The following is a 22,547-nucleotide window of genomic DNA, read 5'->3' on the forward strand; positions in this document are numbered from 1 at the left end:
TTTAACAAGTAACAGAGAGAGCTTGACTCTACCTAGGACACGGCTCCTGGACAGCAACACCACAGAGCCAGACGTGCCTCCGCCGGCCACGGGGGGCCAGCTGCCTGGCCAGAGCCCTGCCTTCCCGGGGGGCCATGAGCCTCGTGGCTACGGGGAGCCTGCCCTCCGCCGGTGCCCTCACCCTGGGGACACGTTCCATCCTGAGCCCCACAGCAGGGAGGGTGTGGGTTCCCTGAATTTCTGGACAACCCGGGTGAGTGTCTCGGGTGCCTGATGGCAGATGACTTGGGGGGCAGTCACCTGATGCATGACCCTAAAGGACTCTTCCCTGCCCTGTTTTTTATCTGCCCTTAGAGTGGATCCATCCACCTGCTTGAAGTGCCTTAGCGTTTCTTTTCCTCTGAGTCCGTTTTCTGCCTCTGGGGAACAGAGCGATGGTGTATGATGGAAAAGACGTTGTATTTCTAAAAAGCACCTGACAAGGTTTTGGAATCCTCTGATTATCTTGTAAGGTCTGTCTTCAGAAGAGGAAACACAAAACTACAGAATCTGTTGATACAAGCCTTCCTTTCATTATCTTCATAAAGCCTTTCATCTTCTTTTTCCTATTATTAAAAAAATAAATATAGTAATCAACTATCTGCAAGAAGGATATTGTCAGATAAATCCCCAACCTTTCCTATCTCCTCTCACCTTCCTGGTTGGGTCAAGTTCTTTCTTGTTGTAAATATCACTCAGGACTTGGGTCTCAAGCCTTGACCCCATCCTTGCTACCGTGTCTGCGGTCTTGTGCCTCCTCTTTCCCTTCCATTTCATCAAGCGCTACCCCTTTCCCATTCTAAACTCTTTGTTTTTTATGTGCGTCTTGCTCCGTATTTTTATACCAAATACAGCATATTATATCCTCGGTTGCAGCTTGATTTTTTTTCACTTAATATAATATTTTGGAGCCCTGACCCTCAGTACACATGGGTCTACCTTACTGTTTTTACAGCTGCAGTGTTTTCCATTGTGTGAATGGAGCATAAATGAATCAACCAACCCCAAAGGGTGAATATCTCATTTGTTTCTATTTTTTGTTATTTATGAGTACATTTGTGGACTATTCCTAGCAAAGGAAATGGTTAAAAAAAAATATGTGCGGATTTAATTTTAATAGAAAGAGCAAAATTCCCTTCCCAAAAGGCTGCACCAATTTACACTTTGGCCCTGTTAAGAAACATCACTGCCTTCCTGCATCTTCCCAGCGCCGGACATTGTCAATCTAAGTTTTAAAATAAACTCATTGTTTATTATTTGCATTTCTTTAATTAGGAATAACATGGATATACTTTCTTACATCTTTTGGAGATCTGTATTCTTCTCTGTGGATTTCCTATTTGTCTCATTTGCCTTTCTTTTATAGGGTTATAGTAATGGCTTAGGGAGCTCTTTATATAAATTAAGAAAATTTAATTTGTGTTGCAAATAGTTTCTTCCATACTTTGATTGTCTTTTGACTTTATGGTATTTTCCAAAGAGAGTTTAACTCTCCTGTAAAGAAAGGTCGAGGCTTTGATTACTTCTTAAGACACAGTCTCTGGAGATTCACTGACTATTCAGCTGCAGTTTTAGTCCTCTCTACTGGGAATCACTTCGCGGCCCTGGCTTTGCCATAAGCCCGCCTCTGGGCCAGAGATCTTCAAACTGCCCCTGAAGCTGCCACCACAACTACACAATAGTTACCTCCTGTGCTCAAGGTGCTTGATCAAATTCAAGACCACATACTCCTGCGTGCCAGGCGACGCGAAAGGCGCTCAGAATACAGTAAAATGAACTCTTCCTTCACGAAACTTAATCCATCACAGGAAACAGCACAAAAGGAGGTAGAAAGTGCCAAGATAATCTCCACAGAAGAAAAACTCAAGCACCCAAAATATTAAAGTCAATCTCTCTCCCTCTTTGCTTCATGAATACATAAAATTACCCATGAAATTTTTGTATGTATAACCTTTTCGAAGGTAGGAAAAGCTAAAAACCGATTAAAATGTTGATAATCCAGATCTCAGAGTCAGATTAAAAGGCTTAGAGTCCCAGAGGCCGGACCACTTCTGCGCAAACCTGCCCACAGACAGGAATTCCTGCCAGGCTTGGACAGCCCTAAACACATGGGCCGCAGATTCATCTTCATGGCCCTTTGGAAAGGGACTGAATCTTTTCAAAATTTTTATACATTGTTTTACAAACTTAGCAGGCAGCTTTAATTAAAAAGTGCTGCTTGCACATAAACTGCCTTACAATCAATGGATCCAAACAAATCAGGCGCTAAAAGGACTGGAGAAATTGCAGTCTACCTCAATGCAGACAGTTTTCAAGCACCCAATTTAATTAAAAATGTGTGTCAGGAACGCAGTTTGAAATAGGTAAAGGGGAAAGGTACACATGTCATCTTTATAAGTTCACATAAAGTTTCAAATTAGTTAATTGATGTCGGTAACATTCCATTTTTTAAGAAGAAAAATATTATTAAAGTGTCAGATGAGTTGTCCTGACTGTGTAATTAACATATTCAAAGCATTCTGAGAATGAAGGAATGTCACAGCACAGGTCCACTTTGGTGTTTGATTTTGATTTCACCCAATTCTGTGCCCGTGACATACATAATGACAAAATAAATGCGCTTGTCTGAAATTCCCTGGGCCGGGGTGAGTGGGATCTGCTCCTAATACCTACGTCTAAATAGCTCCTTTGGTCGGAGGTTTTTTTAAATGCATAAATGACAGCAGAGTCAGGTCTGGAGGAGGGGAAACGGGGAAACAGTGCTTAATGCTCACAGAGGTTCTGTTTGGGAGATGAAAAAGCTTGGCTATAGACTGTGGTGATGCTTGTACAACACTGAAAATGTACCTAATGTCCCTGAATTTAATGGCACTATTGAATTTTTTAAAGTACACTTAAAAACAGTCAAAATGGCAAATTTTATGCTATATATAGTTTACCATTAAAAAATCCTAACAAAATGAAACAGAAACCCTTGTGATCCAACATCAGAAATAAAATATGTATTTTTAAATAATGTTCATAACAATATGCTGTCTTACAACTTCGCAAGGTCATTACCATTTTACCCCAGGATCACATACTTCGGTTTAAGCAACTTAGTCACAGGTAACGTGAAGCAAGTCCACAAAATTTATGAACCACCTACTGCATATAAGACACTGTCCTAGACACCGTAAAGGATGTATATCAGCCCCTTAAGGATTTCACGATCTGTTTGGGAGAGGTGGTCAAGCCAGAAGCCACATACCTGAGAAATCTATACATTCAATGTCAAATAAATATCACAGGATCAATTTTTCAAGTGAACAGACAAGTGAAATGCCAAATAAAACCACAGTTCACTGAGAGACACAGATCACTGTGGCCTATCGGCCAGGAAGTGTTAATTAGTAATATTTCTCTTTATTAGTATTACTAGCTACTGCCATGCTTATACAATGCTTGCTCTCTTTCTGAGCCCATAAAAGCATAGGCTAGATTTTAGGGCCGACGACCTTCAACTCCACGGGGCGTTTCACACCAGAGAAGTTTTTGTTCAGCTCATGCTGAAGCAGAGACGGAGTCCTGTGGACCTGACAGGACTAAAACATCCTGGAGAGTCACACACCGTGAACCCAGCCCTGAACATCACAGAGCACCTGTCTTGGGAGGGGCAGACCAGGAAGCATGACGCAGGGGATGTCTCCTCTGAGGAATCAGACGCGTGGTTCGCTGGGGAGGAAACACACGCTTTGAAATCGTTCAAAACTGGGTTCAAAGCCAAGCACCCTGCCTCCTAACTGCTGGCGCGGCAGATTCCCTCTCAGATCTCTCCATCTCACTGGTTTTGAGTCTATAAAGCGGGGATTGACACCACCTGAAAGAGTGATGTGTGGGTGAGCTGGGACGTGAGTGACAGGGGCCAGCACGTGCCCAGCCCACGGCAAAGGCTCTGTGAAGATGCGTCTGCTCGATCCAGCCCTTCTGCCCGACATAAGTCACCCGTGTTTGGGCAAGAGAAGGAGGCTCAGTTGCTCCTTATCACCTTCCTTCCCCAAAAGCTTAGGTTCTTAACCCAGATATCTGCAAACGAGGCGCTTGGATTTGCCATTATTCCAATGATATTGCTGGCATTGAGAAAAACCCTTTGATTCACGCTAAGAAATTAAGCCTACTGACTGATGACAGCGGCTAATGCACAAGATGCTCCCAGAGGCCCGAGGAGATATACTTACAGAACAAGTCAGCACAGCACAGATGATGAATGTCCACAGCCAGTGTGCACAGATATCCAAATGACAGTATAAACTCAATGCAGGCAAAATACACCGGTGCCATGTTTCCATTAAAACATGGCATTCGGCTACTCCGTGGCTGAATCGTAACAGCACCCTTTCCTCCACGGCCCCGAAGCAAGCAGGTGACCTTCCGCCCCTCGACCCCCAGTGCCCCGGGACCGCCGTCTTCCCACCCCAGACACGGTCTTACACTCGTCAGCCGCCGTGAGCAGCCTCGTCCCTCCACATTAAGGCTTCCCTAACCATCCAGACACAGACAGTATACCTTTCCCTGACACCTCCTCCTGGTCAGAAATATTTAAGACTATAAGGAAGGAAAGAGAATCGTCTGAAAGATTATTTCCTCTAACTGTCTGTTTCAGATCATAAACTCCTTTCATGCTGAAAAACCCGAACAAACTTCCTAAGGGCCCACGTCCTTTCCCACAAACACCCCTTTCCAAGGTGGGCAAGACCCAGGAGCCGACTCTGCTCCCTCTTCTTAACGCGGAGCCAGGACAGGGTGGGGCACATCTCAGGGCAGGAGAGGATCACTTGCAACGCCATCACATCCACAGATTTCTTCACAGTCTGCCATCAGAACAGACTCAATAGCCCAGATGTGTTACATGACCTCCTGCCTGGGGCCAGAAATTTAAAAGCAAGAAACCACCTTGAAAAGAAGATCCAGAGACAGAATCTTAAAAACTAGCCCCCAAAAGTCTGCTTCTTCGCTACATGAATTGTATATTTAAAGTAAATTTTGTCTTGAATGTTTTCACCACACACACACACACACACACACACACACACACACAAGGCTATGTTAATTAGCTTGATCACGGTGCTTATCTCACAGTGGATACGTATATCAAATTGTACACCTTAAAAATATACAAGTTTTAGTTGTCAAATATCCCTCGATTAAAAAATTAAAAGTAAATTCTGTTTTCCCAATACACATATTTTATACAGATCAGTCACGTAATCTCATCACGTACCGTGGAGGAAACATGCTTCCTGCACTGACGGCACATGTAAAGCAACTGGACAAACACAAACCACAGAGCGCGTTCTGCGCGAGCTCATGCTGCCATCTATAGCGCGTGTGCTGCTCGTGTCCTCAGCCGAGACGTGCCGTCTACACAGCACTGACAACCCACAAAACCAGTGTCCAAGGTCTCCGGGACAACGGAGCCTCCCCACGCCTGCTGCCACAGTTCCCCTCTCCTTCCTTCCTCTCCTTCTTCCCCCTCTAAAAATATATCTTGAAAATTGTTGGGAAAAAAAGCTTTTCAGTCTGTGACTGGAAGTATTGTAAATGGTGGTAAAGACCAGTGTAGAAGCCATGAAAACTACTCCTGTAATTTCTGGCACACAAGAGACCTGATGTGAGGTACAGCCTGCAGAAGAGAAACACTCTGGTCCAACCCTATGCTGATTCGTATCCTGGAATGACTTGGCTCTCTGACCCCTTCTCCATCAAACAAGAGCTCCACCCAACATGTTAAAAGGATAAAAAGGCGCCTTAGCCTCAAGCCGTCAAGTACAAAATAAAAGTAGAATTAACTCACCTTGTTGCTTTCAAAATTAAGCATGTGACTATGTGTCTCTTCTTTCACGATCTCGGCTGGTTTCTGGGGAGAAAATACACCATGTGTTAGATTTAGTCGCAGTAAACCTGTGTCAAAGTCCTTTAAAGAACCAAAGAGCGCGTGAAGCCATGTGACTTCCTGACCATTTCTACAGGTAAAGCTGAAAAGTCACCAGTTTTTCCGCAGTGGTTACTTCAAGTCCAAGGTTGCGTCTGCTCCGCATTTTTACCTTTGGCTCCTCCAACCAAGGGCCAGCCTGAAATGGAGCGGGACCCTATAGTCTTTCCCCCTCCATGTCCTCCGCCTGCCTTTTGTCTGCAGGAAAACTCTAGCCAAAGAATAACTTTAATCAGAGAAGTGAGAAAATGCAAAGCGAAGGAAAACAGTCCAACAGGACAAAATAATAATAGTTTAGTCATTAGCAGAGTCAAGGACCTTTAGTTCCTCCTCAAGGGCTATAGATAATAATCTGAGCCGTGTCCTGGGAGCCGTCTTGTAGACACTGAAAACCCCACCAGGTGGGAGAAGTTAACTCCATGATGACCAGACTGTAGCCATGACACAAGCTGCCACAATTCCGAGAATTGGCCTCAAAGAAATGGGAACAAACCGACCCTGGAACTGAAGACTAACTGTACTTAAAACAACCAAGATGACGCTGGTCAGAGCACCAATGACCAATTTCAAGATGACCGTCAGAGCCGACTGTGCTGTTTCTGCATGAAGCCCCCGCCCTCCGTCTATAAAAGCTCTTGCCCCCTGATTGTGAGCGGTGAGGGAATCGGCCTTTAGACACGAGTCCACCCTCCCACCGCCCACCCCCAGTTGCCAGCCTCCAGAATAAAGCAAACTTTCCTTTCCACCAACTTTGCCCTCGAGAATTGGCTTTGGAGCAGCGAACAGCCGGACGCCACTTTTGGTAACAAACCTGTTTAATAAAATTGTTGGAGAAAACTTTGAGACACTGTACATCACTTTTGTGTAAAACAGAGAGAGTGGTCACTGCAGACACCTCTGTACTTCTCAGCGCGCCCTTGGGGACCCTGAGCAGCACCTTCTTCCTCTGAGCCCAAGAGACACCACCACGGCCTGGCTGGTCCTGCTTCCCACCTGGTCGTGTGCGCACCCCCCTTGTGGATAATCTCCCGGTTGTCATAACTTGCCGGCAAAAGGCAACAAGCTATCATACTTGGTATCCTGGAACCTCTCTCCACGCCAGGGGCAAATCGTTCGGTTCTGGGGCCAAAACAAAGGTGCCCATCGGGGCTCCTTCAATTACATGTCTGTGTCAGTGGGAACAGGTGGGCTGGTGAGGGCCTCCCGTTCATCAACCACCCAGGAGACTCCGAGCCCTGCTATTTCCAAGACCTCAGAGGCAAAGAAGGCACGTGGCCAAGTCCACGCTGGCTCTTAATGCCTCTGCCTGGAAGTGTCACGCATCATCGGTGACAGCAGGTCGCATAGCTACACCTGAGCTAAAGTGGGTGGAGAAGCCAGCTCTTACCGAGTGACCAGAACTGATGTTAGTGACCCGACAGCTCCTGCCAGCTGACCCCCGAATGTGCAGCGCTGAGCTCTGCGGCTGTGTAGACAAGTGTGTTCAATACAGTCGATCCCATTAGCCCAGACCTCAGTCACCCAAACCTTCTGAGAACTCAGACCCTGACTGCATGAGCATTCCCTCCCTATGGTTTACACAGAGAAGGAACCGTGACGGAGAAAGCTCGCTGGGGCTGCTCAAACTGCACTTAAAGAGAAGTTAAAAGCACGTTCTTTCACAGAATAATTGACGTGATGCCAATCACTGACTCGTTCACTGATTCAGCAATACGTAGTAAAGACTTTTCTCACTATTTGCAGAAGTCTCAGGGAAGGAAACGGTCTCTCTCTCCTTCTTGTGGATGTTCACGTGTCTCCGTGTACCGCCCAGAGCCTAAGTAACGTCTTAAGGAAACAAGCCCGAGGCCGAAAGTCAACGTGCTGAGGAAGGCAGGGGAGCCCTGGGAAGACGAGCCCTCAGTGACCCCACAAGCCGCTGGGCTGCAACTCTGGGACCTTTGCAGCTTTTGCCGGGAGCCTCTAGACCTCTAGGGCATGCGTGGTAAGCGTCTCCTATTGTGTAAGCCACTTCTCCGTAGGTTTTCTGTTCCTTACAGCTAAAGGCATCTTAGTAGTGCTAATTACACTTTTTAATTTATTCATTGATGTGGGAACCCCAGGGACAGATACGAGCTTAGTCTGAGCCACTCTGCAGCTGAAAGTAACAAAGCTTTAAAGCTGCGTTATGTTTTTTCTAATTAAACAATTCAGAGATGACACAAATTTAGACGGACCTTCTCCTAATTAGTCCACATTATTTTGGTTTTACTTCAGTTAGTGTCTTATTCTTAGCTTGTCTCTGGAGTGAAGTGAATTACGGGAAGTACAATGGAAGGTGACCACTCTGGTAGCTGCTGGAGAATCTAAGGAAAGGCCCTCTCTCTTCCTGTCGGACTCCCTGGGACTCCCTGAAAATGAGTGAATTTCAGCAGAGGTCAGACCTGGACTCAGTCCACTGTGATTTCAGTCAAGCCTTCTCATGCATCAACTGCAGACCTGGGGTTTATACACCTGCTTATTGCCTGCTGCAAGATGATATCGTAAAGCTACTCTGCTAAAATAGAGTTGAGCATGTGTAGAGAGATGCTGAACTATTTCCCCCAAAAGGGATCAAAGGTCAGGGTCCTGGCTAAACAGAGACTGCAATTCTAGGCATTTTTCTCTTTTTAAAGTACTTATAAAAATAAATATAGGGGGCTTCCCTGGTGGTGCAGTGGTTAAGAATCCGCCTGTCAATGCAGGGGACGCAGGTTCGAGCCCTGGTCCGGGAAGATCCCGCATGCCACAGAGCAACTAAGCCCGTGCACCACAACTACTGAAGCCCGTGCGCCTAGAGCCCGTGCTCCACAACAAGAGAAACCAACGCAATGAGAAGCCCATGCACCGCCACAAAGAGTAGCCCCCGCTCGCCACAACTAGAGAAAAACTGCATACAGCAATGAAGACCCAACGCAGCCAAAAATAAATTAATTAATTAATTTTAAAAATATTAAATAAATAAATATAATCTTAAATCTGGCAGAAGACATTACTTTGTGACAAATGTAGCCCTTAAATCAGACAGAACTTCAACATCAATGTCTTAATATCTGGATGTCACTTTTGTGCATATTACAAGTGCTAAAAATTGTTTCCTTAACATTGACGTATAATAACTCAGGACTTTAAAATAGAAGCTGGTGTAAAAAGTCAACACTCTGGGAGAATCAAAGCTGATAAAGCAGACAGTTAACTCAATCACCCTTGTCCTCCACTCAAGCTCGGATAAAGAAAGGCTGGAGGGGGCGGTGGATGGCAAGGGGATACATTAACCGCTACTAAAGCCAATGAGAAACAAGGCACTGAAAGTAAATCATAATTTCTTAAAAGTGCAAACTCAAAAGGAGACAGTGCAGCACAGAAGAGGAAAAAGGTGACTAAAGACCACGGACCTTAGTCCCTGTCACCATGGCTGACCCTCAGTAAAACGCTTTCTAATGTCATGCCGCAGCCAGAGTCTCAATCCCTAGCATTCTCTCCCTTGCACTTTCATTATATTTTCCACAGCTTAGCCTTTCGTCCTGTTCAGGAACCGCTTGGTTCAGGACAAACAGGGTTCAGTGGCTTGAGCTTCACCATTCATGATACAGGCACTGACATCACTCCATTAACTCAGAGCACAGCTTCTCTAATCCGGCACCTCGATCTTGATTCTCTCATGAGCCAAAGATGGGTGTCAACAGAATTCTACGAGGGTCTCAATGTCAAGTTTGTTCTCAAGAATAAGCTTTTACGACCAGAGGCCCTGGAATGTAAGCATGCACCTTCCAACATAGGCAGGAAAATGAGCGGCTCTTTGAAATCAACTGCAGAGGTGTCAGGTGGTGGAAAACCAAGTGGCTGACGTAGGAGGACAGAAAAAGTGACACATCTGGTTGGGAGTATGTATCACTCTGTGGGTAAATTAAAGAGAAAACAATCAGGAGACAGAGCCAGAAAAATGGGAGCATCTTAGGAATCAGAGCGCAGGTCAAAAGGCACCGGTAACAGCCCTCCTGGCCCGTCAGGAAGACTAACAGTCTAAGCAGGTGATGACGTCTCTTTACCGCTGAGCACCTGACACCCCTGCCCCGTGTTGCAACGCAGCTGCCCTGCCCTCTCTGCACAGCTCCAAGGAGTTCCTGACCGACTCAGAAGTCCTGGGGGGAAGCTTCTCGGCACTGGAGTGAAGGGAAGGTTAGGAGGCCACAGTCAGCCTCGCTCACCATCACAGAAAAAGCGGATGTCACATGATGTCACCTGGCAGGAACAAGGGACAGCCCACCTTCCACACTCATCCGAACCTCAACTTCAACCTTCACGCAGCAGCGGGAGTGCAGTGTCGCAGGCCGAGGCTGCTGCAGGACGGTCTGAGTGGCCTCAACCCTGACCTGCGACCCTGTTATTCACAGGCGTCATCAGCTGCCAACAGGCTGAACAAACCACACCTGCCCCCTTGGACCCGGAGGGGTCCTCGTTCCTGAGGTTCCCTTCGCCCATCTCAGTTTGACTCCAAATTCATAAATTGACTAGTTGGGATGTTATATTTTGTAACATTTTACCTTTCCGGCAACACAAAAGTGGAGAAAGCGCAATGTTGCAGCTACCAGCCATTCGGGAAATGATGAGACGCCCACAGCTTAAAGCCAGTCACTCAAACGCATGAGAAAAGCGCTCCAGGTTATGAGAAAAGGCACCACCGTAATCAAGTAGTTTAATATAAAGGCCAAACCGTTTTCATTATGAACCAGAAAGTCCTAAGGGCATGAAAACAAGTATCCTCCCCTCCTTCCAGAAGGAAACCGGTGGCTCCCAGAGCTTACCCAGCACCAGAACACAAATGAAGGCCAGCACCTCTCATGCAGGTCTCCAGGTGTGCGGCCCCTGTTGTGTGGTGTGGACACCGCTTCCCCCCATCAAACCTCTTCTTCCCTCCCACTACACACCAGCCTGGGGAAATCCATCTCACTCCACAGCCGCGAATACAATGGAACTCAAATACGCTAGCAACGGAAATTTACGTTTACTGTTCCCAAACAGTTACGGAAACACTATTTGTCACACTAGGACTTTACCTCCGTTTAAAACTGTGCCAGACACTCTCAGTGTACAACCCAGGAAACACACAATAATAGATCAATAACAATAATTCATGTTGGAGGTGGAAGTGTGGATGATAAATTTAGTATAAAAAAGTAACTGCCTAAAATGTCTTAATATTATTACTATAAAATTCTTTAAACTGTTAGTTCGGGTTTTAAGAGAAGACCAAATCTTTGGGTCATTTTTTGTCATGTCAAGGAAAAGAATAATATTACTAGTAATTTAGGAAATACAAAAGGACATATGAGAAAAGTGCTCAAAATGTCAAGAGGAAGTGGAAGGCTACTACATGAAGACAGAGTTATGACATTTTTAAAACATATCACAGGGAAAAAACTGCAGAAGTTAAAAATAAATGACAAGGTGAAGAGTGATTAGTACTGAAAGAGGAGCAGGAAGGCTCGCTGGTTCCTGTGATTTGGGGCAAGCACAGGGCTGGGACCTACTTTATTTAAGAGGAACAAAAATGGGACTCAAACGCTAATACTGACCTTATACAGAATATAAATTATTTTCTCAAAAGCCAATAATTGGAAATGGACCTTTAATGCCTCCAGGTAGATACCAGAGGCAAAGTCATGCATTTCGGAGCTTACCTGGCACAGACTCCCTTTGAGGCCCAGGATTGGGGCCCGGGGGCCTTGGAGACCTGCTGGGTGCACTGGGGTGGGGGGGGAGCAGAGCCAGCTGGAACCCAGGCCTCCGACTCGGGCCTGGGGCCCTTTGCTTCTGCTCCTGTCCAGGCACCAGGCCTCGAAGTCAGCCCCTCTCCCCCTCACCTCTCCCCTCCACCCCTCCTGCCCCGCGCAGGACTCCACCTCTCTCCTCCGTGAGGCCAGGAGGAGGGACACGGAGAGAGAGGGCCCACTGTGCGCCAAGCCCTGGACCGGGCACTAACGCGTGCACTACTTCACTTGGTGCTCAGGCTGACCTGCACGGTAACATCGCCTCCACCGCATGCACAAGGAGACCGAGGCCTGAGGTCGGGAAGCTAGGAAGGGGCAGACGCATGATTCCCGACCACATGGTCTGATTATACCATCATCCCATCCTTCCACCGATGATTCCTAAGAGCCTTTTACCTGCCAGGACCTCTGCTAGGAACAGGGGCTACAGAAGTGAGCAAAGCAGACCATCGCCTTCTTATGGAGCTTACAGCTTAGTGCAGAAAAGGGCCAGTACCAAATACGGCTGAATATGCCGTCACAAACTGTGACGTGTGCTACGAAGGGTCCTGGCAGCAGAAGAGCCTCGGGGGGAAAGATGGGCAGACAGGAAAACACACAGCACAGGATCTGAAAGATGAGCAGTAGCTAACTGCAGGGGACAAAGAACATTCTAGAGGCCAGGGAGAGCTCTGGGGAGGGGCTGGGGATGAGACGCAGGCAGGGCTGACGGAGCACCAGTAAGAAGGAGGTGGGCACAGTCCTGCGGGGCCCGCCACCCACCTGGTCCACAGGCACCTCCACATGCACGTCCGGGGCCTCCTTAACTTCTGGTGCTCCTTGGGTTTCCTTGTTAGGAGTCTGGGCTTTATACACGTCACCATCTGGAGAAAAATAATATAGACAGGGTTTTCAGACCAATGTTCGTTATACCTTTTCTGACCCAAACCAGAGTTACAACTCAGCATCCTTGGAGCTTCTTGTGTCACTGGCAGGCGGCCTGGCCAAGGGACCCCGGGACCCACACACCACCTCACCTCCATTTCCCCACCACCCTTGATTTTGCTTCAGTCAAGGTGCTGGGTTCAGTGGCCCTCAACACCTGCACTGTCTCCACAAAGGTCCCAGACCCTGGGAGTCACCGTCATCCCTGTGTCCCACCCCCATCGGACTCAGGCCAGAGACAAAATACCGTGAACGTTTGACAAGTGTGCGCTCAGTTCATTCAGTTAGAAATAAACGCAAAGCAACCACGAGACACCAACATCAGATTTTAAGGACACACAGATGCATTACTTCAAAATATATTCAAGAGCCGGGCTTTAACGACACAGGGGTTGAATCTGTACACTGTAAGCCACTCAGCTTGGTTGACAGACAAAATCATCTAAGTAGCACTACAACTGGATGTATCAATATTAAATGCCTATAAAATCCCAAGGTTCTTGAAAAGTTTATCCTCACCCATATCAGAAGCAACAGGTGACAGCAGGAGAAAAAGAAGTGGGCTAGCCAGTGCCTCCAACATCCAAAAGGAGGCACATGTGGCCACTGACGAGCTCGATGACCCAAAACGGGAAGCTGCGATCACAGCCCATCCCTTTCCTCAGTCAAGAGCCCTGGGCCTCCCCACCCCTCACGGGGTCCATTCTTGCCCTTCCCGGCCCCCGGTCCCGGAAGAACCTTCCCCCGAGCCCTGGGCTGGAGGATAAGGGATGGGAGAGGAGAGGAGAGGGTGGAACCCACGTGCCCCAGGGGCTCCTCTATCTACGCCTTTGGTATTAATACTCATGGCAATCCTCAGACACGCCGATGACATCCGTTTTCAGGTAAGGAATGTGCCCCGGTCACAGGCTCATGAGGGCCACAGCTGGAATGTGAGTCCCAGCATGCCACGCTCTCCCCCGCAGCCCAGGCCACTCCTGGAGGGTATGTTTTCCCAAGAAAGACATTTCACTCGGTGATTAAATTTTCTATTACTGTTAATGTTACAGAATTTCAGGTAGTATAGGTTCAGTAGGCTCCGTGATGACCCCCGTGAGGGCGGATTAGAACAGCGTGGCCTCTGTGCTCACGCGTCTGCCTCGCCTGCCAGGCCGTGAGCTCCGAGGATGGAAGGAACATGCCTGAACGCCTGCGTGTCCGGACCAGCGCCTGGTGCACGGCAGGATGACGCATCTGTCATGGGATGGGAGGGCCAGGAGAGGGGGAGCAGCCAGAGAAAAGCGATAGGGCAACGTCCAGCTCTGTAGCCTGAAGCAGACACAGGAAGCTAAGAAACGGGGAGCAAAGAGAAGAAAACCTGAGTCGCTCTGTGTGGTACTGAGAGCCAAGGGAGAAGACAGCTTAAGAGAAATGACTTCCAAACTTGTCAGATGCTGCAGAGAAGGCAAGGGAAGCCCTCCTTCCCGCCATCTCCCTCTCTTCTCCACGACCAACCACGGGACTTAAGTCTTGTAAGTATCCGTCACACCTACAGATGACACAGTCACAGAAAGCACCTCCTTCAGAGCCTGGCCCCCAGTCAGAGCTGATAATAGTAGAAACTACTGTTAACTACTAACAGTAGTAGTAACAGTAGTACTGGTAATGGTAGTAACAGTAATACTAGTGGTAGTAGCAACAGTAGTAAGAATAGGAGTAGTACTGAAAGGAGTGTATTTTAAATTATTTCATTTTAAAATCACTTCTGAAGTTTAATCTTTTAAATGTCTCTCATACTCAAAAAAGTAAACCCGAACAATGGGTTCGGATGGCTTTTATGTTCATGTTTCCCTCAAAAGGTTGATATGTTTGTTGGCTGTTTTCAGTGTCATTGGTCCTTAAGGGAAAATATGCCCTCCCAGAGGTCCACAGAGATGACAGAATTACTTTTAAATCCCGCGTTTATCTTGGAGGGCTTCCTAGTAGGAGAATCCCATCGCCCTCAGCCCTGCAATTTTGCTTCTCTACTCCCCTTACCATGGCCCTACATGCCGAACAATTTATTAACAGGTCAGACAGTTACGAGTCAGGTTTTTAAATCAGATCATTACAAGTCATATCTTTGCAGGATGAAATTGGTCTGGAAAAGCAGATTCCCGACCCGGCAGCATTTCGAATTGCCAACAGCGACACAGAATTTCACATTATCTGCCCCGCTTTGGATTAAACGTTCTGCCTTTGGTTTCTTCTTTCCTTCTTTGGCGTAAAAAATAGAATCCATTGGGAGCGGACGGGGCCACCTTCTCGAGAAGGGCCGTCCCGAAGGGCAGAGGAGCCTGGGTCCCGAGGGGACAAGGAGCCTGGATTGCCCCCACCCCGCTGAGGGAGTGCCCTTTGCCCCCCACCCCCCCAGGGCATGTATATAGATTATAAATATATAAGGGGGAAAGGGGCGGGTGGGGAGGGGTTGCGGGGCTGGGGCCTCGCTTCCCCTCCTCCCCCCTCCCCTGGTCCCCTATCCCTGGGGCCGTTTGTTAAAAAAGAATAATAAAAGGATTAAAAAAATAAAAAAATAAAAAAATAAAAATAGAATCCAGCGCTTTGGGCGGAATGTTGTCATATTTATGAGTTTCTTTCACCTTGGGGTCCTCCTAAGGTACAAACGAAGAACAAAAAGCGTGTTGGGACGGAGACGTACAGTGAGTCTAATCGGTTATTTTGAGAAGGCCCAGGGAAAGCACATGCTCCTAGAGTGAACAGTGGGATGGGACCCAGGTGCCTCCAAGAGGCCCCCCTTCTCGCACCAACTGGACCACGCTGTCGCCTCCATTCCTCTTCTGTAAAGTGGCAAAAATACTCCCCTCCCTCCTCCCAGGGGGCGGCACCTCACCAGGAAGGGAAGCTATTCTCTTCCCAAATGAAGGTGGCCGCGTGGTGCCTGGGAAAGGAGGGTCTGCATTAGAAGGGGGACAGGCAGGTCTGCAGAGGTCGCTGCGGCTTTAGAGATACTCCTTACAGCCTAATAAAAATCGCTTCCATAACAACCACCAAACTATCACTGTTGGAACCAGAGCAGGATGGAGCATCTCTGATAAAAAAAAATTGATGCATGGCAGGTGTGTCTGGGTTACAACTGAAGGGAACTTAGATTTCTAAAGAAATCTATAGACAATAATAACAAAGCATAACTAGATCACAGTGTAAGATGAACTAATTCTTAGCACCATCCCAATTCTATTCCAATTCTATCCCAGATATATCCCATCTTTATATACAAACCCTCTTTTTTAGTTCTCCTTTTTTCCATCTTTACTGAAGTATTTGGAAATGAATACAGGCAAAACTATATAAATAGATATTTCTCGTGAGCTCTCTGTGTCACTTAAGAAAATGTCAAACTAAAAACACCTACCTTGTACCATTTATATATGGCATTATATGTGTATTATGCAAACTACTAGGGTTTTTTTCCCTGTGGAAATTAAAGTGTGAAAATAGTCCTTCAACCACATATAGGAGCCAAGCAAAATCTTTCTACCTATTTTAGGAGGCTTTCCTACAAGTTGAAATTGTGTTCATGAATATAGGAAACAAGATCTTTGCAGGACTGGTTTTAGAAACAGAAAATGATATATGGTGCTTGTGCCTTAGAGGCAGCTGGGGGCTGGGATTCGGGAAACCTACTAGATTCTTCTCGGTGTCACTCACATCTCCTTGTCACAAGCACTTTCCGTATCTTTGGCCTCTAAGATAAAGAGGCCATATATTTATTTTATTGTCTCTGAAACAGCACTCAGAGGACAGTGACAAGGACATATTACCCACCTCATCACCAGGACACAAAAGCAGCGAGGATGCTGAGCAAAGAGCCCAGAGCAAACCACACCCATCGCGGTTGGACCACCCGCCCCCGTCACCCCAGGAGCTGTGGAAACAGAACTCCCGGGGGAGCAGGACAGCAGGTGAAGGCGGGCATCACGTCATTAAACCAGTTCTATTGTTTAATCTCATACTTTGCCTAACAAGCACATGAAGGGAATGCGAGATTCTGAAACACCTCATTCCTGTGAAATCCAGGGAAACCGGAGCTGCATGGGTTTGGCCTCTTGTCAAGCGTTGGCTCAAGCCTCTCCTTCTCGGCGAGAGCCACCCTGATGGCTCCCTCCCTATTTCCCCCCACTTTAAATTTCTCTGAGTTAACAAAGAAGGTGCCATCCTTCGAGAGTTAGACCTTGCAGTAGGTACTAACTCCTTGGTTCCCTGGGACACTTTGCAGCAGTTCTCTCCCCTGCCAGTGTTCTGTCCCCTTTCACAATGGGGCACTCCCCTACCACTGACCTCAGCAATCCATCAGACAAGAGGAATCGTATGCCGACAGGACAACGAAAAAAATATGGAAGCATAAAATGCCTTGGAATCCCCTTCTTCAAAAAAACTAAGAAGTTCCCTTCCTTACCCTTCTCCATATTTTCCCCAGCACTTAACTCAACCTACAGATAATTTATTTATGACGTTCATTGTTCACCTGTCTCCATGAGGCATTAGACTCTCCACGAGGGCAGGGGTTGTGTGTGTTTGTCTGTTTCTCTCATAATGGATCCCAGAGCCTGGGACAGTGCCTGGTACATAGTAGGCACGCAGTAAGTACCTGCTGAATGCATAAGTGAACAGGGCTGCTGTGAATCTGATCACGCCCACCTTTCAAACACTTCAGGGAGTGGGCCCAACTTTATGAAGATGTTCCAACGCCCTTCAAGCTCTAAGCCTACCTGCCTGCACAGCCCACTCCTCACACCCTTTCACCGCAGCCTTTGCACACCCCACGCCTTCCTACAGAGCTCAGCTGCACCTGGAACTCCCTCCCTGCCCTGCCTCCTGACCTCAGACCCCTCATCCTTCAAATCCCGGTCCGCACCTGACCTCCAGGGCCCCCCTGCCGGGTCCTGTAACACCTCCACACGCAGCTCCAGGGCCCAGGCCCACCGTCCGCACATTCCTGGCCTTAGACCAACAGCAGGCTCTCGATACGTACGTGTGTTCAGTTCAGTGATCGTAACAGCTGCTCAGTAAACGTCTGCCGATCCAATGCACTGAGCAGGAAGATGCAGACAGAGCAGGAAGAGAATAGGTGAAAATCTGGCACTCTCCAGACAAGGAAAGGCGAGGGGCTGCCAGGAGTAGCTTCCCTTCATGTTTGCATTAAACACGTATTTTCCCTAAACTACTGAGGAAGAGGCTGCATGAATCACACACATTTACGGCTAAGTCCCTTAGATGAGTACTGAAGACACACGATCTATTTACACTTTCGGGTGGTTTCCTGACAACAGAGACAGACGCCCCTGCAGAACCACAGGACGGTCGCCCCATTCAAGAAATCGGCCTTGACGCAGGCTTTCTAGCTAATCCGCCATCCATACTCCATCTGGTCTCCATGCAATGACATCCTTTGTGGACCTTCCCTCGAGCACAGACTAGTCCAGGGTCACACATCGTGTTCAGGTGTCGTGTCCCCTTCATCCCCTTTTACCTGGACCCAGTCCTCAGACTTTCTTCGTCTTACATGACACTGAATTTTTGAAGAACACAGGCCTGTTTTCTTTTGTTTTATGGGAAGAATCTGAGGTTGGCTTGGTGTTTCTGCAAAATTAGGTGAAGGTTACGTGTCCCTGACTGGACCCTACACACTCATGTCCCATCTCAGGCGTCACAGCCAGATCCCAGGGCCACTGTCTCCCTGGTTGGTGACCTGGGCCACCAGCCTCTCCAGGGCGTCCTCCTCGTCCCTCCTCCTCGTCCCTCCAGCCAACGCCACCGGCAGGACGAGCAGATTGCCGGCTCTGACCCAACTCCCTGCACTGCGCTTTGATTCCTGCATGAATCTTGACCTACTCACCTTTGAAACCAGCTGTAAATGACTCACATTTAAGTAGATGATCTTAATTATTTAAACAGAGCGAAATGTAATATAAGTTGGAAAAAGTATAGAAAGAAAACAAAATATTTACACAAATTCCACTTCAAAACATGTAATAAACTCCCAAGAAATACATTAAGACCCTACAAAGTGTACGACTAGACCCACATACCTAGCAAGTGTGACCACCCGCACCTAGCGAGTGGGACGAGATACACAGGACCTGAGGTGTAGGCAGGCCCACACCCAGCTCGTCCCCAGCACAGGTGTGTGACGGGAACTGGAAAGGGGACATAAGAGCCTGGGTGGAGCTCGGATCCTGGACTTGCCGGTGGGGAAGAAGCAGCCTTGTGCAAAGGCCCGGTGTCTCAGACTTGCTTAGACAATCCCTCTGGCCACCCCGGACCTGGCACACAGTAGGTGCTCGACGCTGAGCGCCTCCCATCCCTCACTCAGCGGCTCTGCGCCTGGCACATCACCCCACCACGCTGTCCCAGGGCGCCTCGATGACGCAGGACTGATAATACCGCCTCTTTGGGGTGGTCATGAGGTCTGCAGAGCTGCACCCCAGTAAGGGTTTTAGAACCTGGCGGGGCAGACAGAAGCACTCCATGAAATGCTGGCGGCGGACGTGACGGGTGGGCAGGTCTGCATCCTGAGAGCCGTGGGGAAATGGTGGTGGACCAGCGGGAGGCAAGGAGGGGGTCTCCAGTGAAGGGGCACAGGTCCAGGAGGGGATGGCATGCACACCTCCTCTGCAGGCCCTCCAGGTCTGCTTCCCTCGGGACGAAGCCCAAACTCCCAGCACCGCATCCAGGCACAGGGGCCCCTACCTGCGGGCCCACACGCCTCGCTGTTCCCCGACAGGCCAGCGCTTCCAAATCCCTGTGCTTCTCCAGAAGGGCTCCCTCCTCTGGGGTCTGGCAAACTCACCTGCGGATCCTAACTCCAATGTCATCTTTTCCCTACAGAGAAACCCGGCCCTGCTCCCAGCCCACTCTGTACACAGCTCCACGGCCACAGGCCTGCAGTTTCCACTATGTAACTCTCTCTCTCTGCCCAAAAGCTCCCCAAGGACCGAGGCAGGGCGGCCTGCATCTTCACACACCCGGCGCTTGGCACGTGTGGACACTCTGGTGTCTTTTAATTGTCAGAGCCACACGGATTTACAGCCATTCTCGGAAAACAGCAGATAAGCGGGAACCAGAATCCACTGCTTTCCGACACGAGGAAATGAGTGTCACGCCTCCGACCCCTCCCCTCCGACCTCACGTCCCCAGCCCCTCTGACATCATCGTGGGCTCTATTTACAAAGGCCACAGTACTTCCTTTCAATTTCCTTCATCCTTCTTCCTATTAAAAATATTTTTGGAAAATACACCTGAGGCACACTGGGTTTATTTCTCTGTGGTGCTTTAAGAAATATTATTTTTCTCCAGAGCCCCCGTCAATCAATCTAGCTGTTTTAATGCCACTGTAAGAGGTCATCTGGCTCCGGTACATGAAAGGCAGCCTCCCAAGGTAACCTGGGACGAATCAGACAGCGTCTAATTGATGAACATAAAAAGCCAGTTCAGAGCCCATCCGTCCTCAGGCAGAAAACGACAGGCCTGCTGGCAAAAGGCACCTCCCCGGCTCCCAAGGAAGCGGCCTGGCTCCAAAGCGGGTCAAAGTCTTCCACCAATGGAACAGTCCCTGCTTTGAGAATTATTAACACAGAAGACTTGCTGACACTTGAACCTGACTGCTGCATCTCCAGGCTGCTGGAAGATGGCAACAAACACTGCCTGACCATTGTGCGCTGTGGTGTGGACTTGACATCACCAGCCTGCACACGTCAGTTCCAAAGTATTCACCTCACGCTCAACTTCACAGTCTCCACCCGGTTATTAAAGCGTGAGCGTCAGACCCCACACGCACTCACACGTAGGGTGCCAATGCTTGACCTCAGTTCATTACTGTCTGCTACCAACACTTGGGCTTTCTAGCCAAAGGGAAGTAGGTAATATTAACATTCTGATTGTGGGTATGATATAAATACAATACTTAACTATTTACTGATATTTTACAGAGGCTTGCACCCTAAAATATTCATTTTAATATATGAATGCAATTTTAAGCACTTATTAAATTAACCTTAACTTCTGTGGAAGGTAATAGATACCCTCTTTGGAAGGTAACTGCACCATAAATGCAGTTGCTATAAAACTGAATTTGATGTAACAAATAAGAGTAGCTGCATTCAGTTACTTTCATTGGACTAAAAGAGTCATGGCTCCTGTTAACTGGACCATTTAAGGCACTGGCAGCCTCCTGATGATGTGTGTTCCAACATTCAAATATTTGAATCAACCAATAAGTGAACTGAGCCAATCAAATAAGGCAGACTGCATCCCAAACATGGTTCAAGTGTGCTAATCAGTTAAAATGCACCCATATGATTTCTTTGCCATTTTCTTGGAAATGGGCATTTTTAACAGTGTGATTTAAAGTTCTGCTAAATCAAGATTAAATCTTTCATTCTGTTCTCAATGGAAATCTAGATGTAAGAAGCAAACAGCTTCACTCTTCAATTTTTTTAAAACTCTGTTAGGGTGTCTATATTAGCTTAAATTAGAAATTCATGCCCACTGAAGCAAGTCTGATGACAGAAATCCTGGTGGGGGGGAAACAGGAAGTAAAAGGTGGGAACCACGTTTCACTGACAGAGACCCTGAGAGGTTCAGCAGAGCCAGGATTCCAACCGGGGAAGTCAGAGTCCAGAACGCTTATTCTTAAAGCCCTGGGCTTTCCCTGGGTGGGAGCCACTGGTTTACTAAGAAAAAAAAAAAAATCTGTTATCATAATATGTAGATAAGATTCACCCACTTCCTAGGCATCCAGTTAGATCCAGAGAAGGTTCGTCTTTTTACTCATTAAAGAATCCACAATGATAATCCCACACAAACACAGGAGCAGGTTTGTCCTCTACTACATGTTATACGGGATTCTATTTGACATCAACAACACTTTTCTGGGAGTTCGGCGGGTTTTGAGCGCGAGCCACCCATTCTCCTTGCTTGGCCCTGCAGTGAACCTTTCTCTGCTCCAAAAAAACAAAAACAAAAACAAAAACAAAAACTTTTCTCATGGATATCATCTCGCACATCTCCCCTTCCCTCTCATTTGGTGAGTGTGCTAATCTAGCACAAAGCACCTCCTCACACACACGTACCAACACCTAAATCCTCCTCCTCCTTCCCCGGGGGCCCAGGTCTCTGCTCCTGATGCCACCATCCACCAGTGTTGCCCCAGGAAAGCTGGAGTCCTCCCTGACTTTTCCACTTTCTCACACTCCACGGCCATCTAGACGTGCCCGTGCTCCTTCCCATTGTTTTCCTTCCCATTTCACCGAATCAATGCCAAGAATTGTAAGACACGTGGTCATTTCCTGTGTCACTAATAAAGAAATCAACCTGCCATTTAAACCATGTCATGCTGCTTCCTTATTACCTAGAAGTTCTTTCTTCTATCTATACTTCCTGAAAAAGGCCTTTTGGAACTATTTAGACATAGATATTTATCAATATCACACCTGTGCAAAAAGGAAGGGGAGACAGTTAACAAATAAATTACTTGCATCCTCCCAAGATTCTACATCTTGAGTCTGGCTCTTCTGAACCATTTCTGCCTCAAAGCCGCCTGTGCTTTTCCACGGGACAGAAAGAGCAGTCCTCCATTATTCCTGGAATTCTCTTCTGAGCTGCTCTGCACATTCTGAGGCTGGTGCTTTCTTGCCTGGAGCACGGGAGGCAACCCTCTGCACCAATCTCAGCAACAAAATGCAAACAAGTGTGGTGGGCTGCCCCTGGCCACAAAGCCCCTCCCCCGATGCACAGGCAGTATGAAAAGTGAGTACCCTGCCGCACTTCTCCACCGAGGGAGAGCC

General features: G+C 47.7%; 1 protein-coding gene across 1 annotated transcript in view; it reads right to left on the bottom strand.

The window, feature by feature from the left end:
• DCDC2C (doublecortin domain containing 2C) overlaps nt 1-22,547 on the bottom strand; it is a gene marked incomplete at its 5' end in the record, with an annotated part of 148,390 nt that overhangs the window by 81,477 nt on the left and 44,366 nt on the right. Inside the window, 4 exon segments of the mRNA XM_082427088.1 lie at nt 5,873-5,935; nt 12,562-12,671; nt 18,815-18,899; nt 19,104-19,179. Of these exon segments, the coding sequence (XP_082283214.1) occupies nt 5,873-5,935; nt 12,562-12,671; nt 18,815-18,899; nt 19,104-19,179 (334 nt within the window).

The sequence above is a fragment of the Balaenoptera physalus genome (assembly GCF_965194825.1).
Source record: "Balaenoptera physalus genome assembly, chromosome: 15".
Lineage (NCBI taxonomy): Eukaryota > Metazoa > Chordata > Mammalia > Artiodactyla > Balaenopteridae > Balaenoptera > Balaenoptera physalus.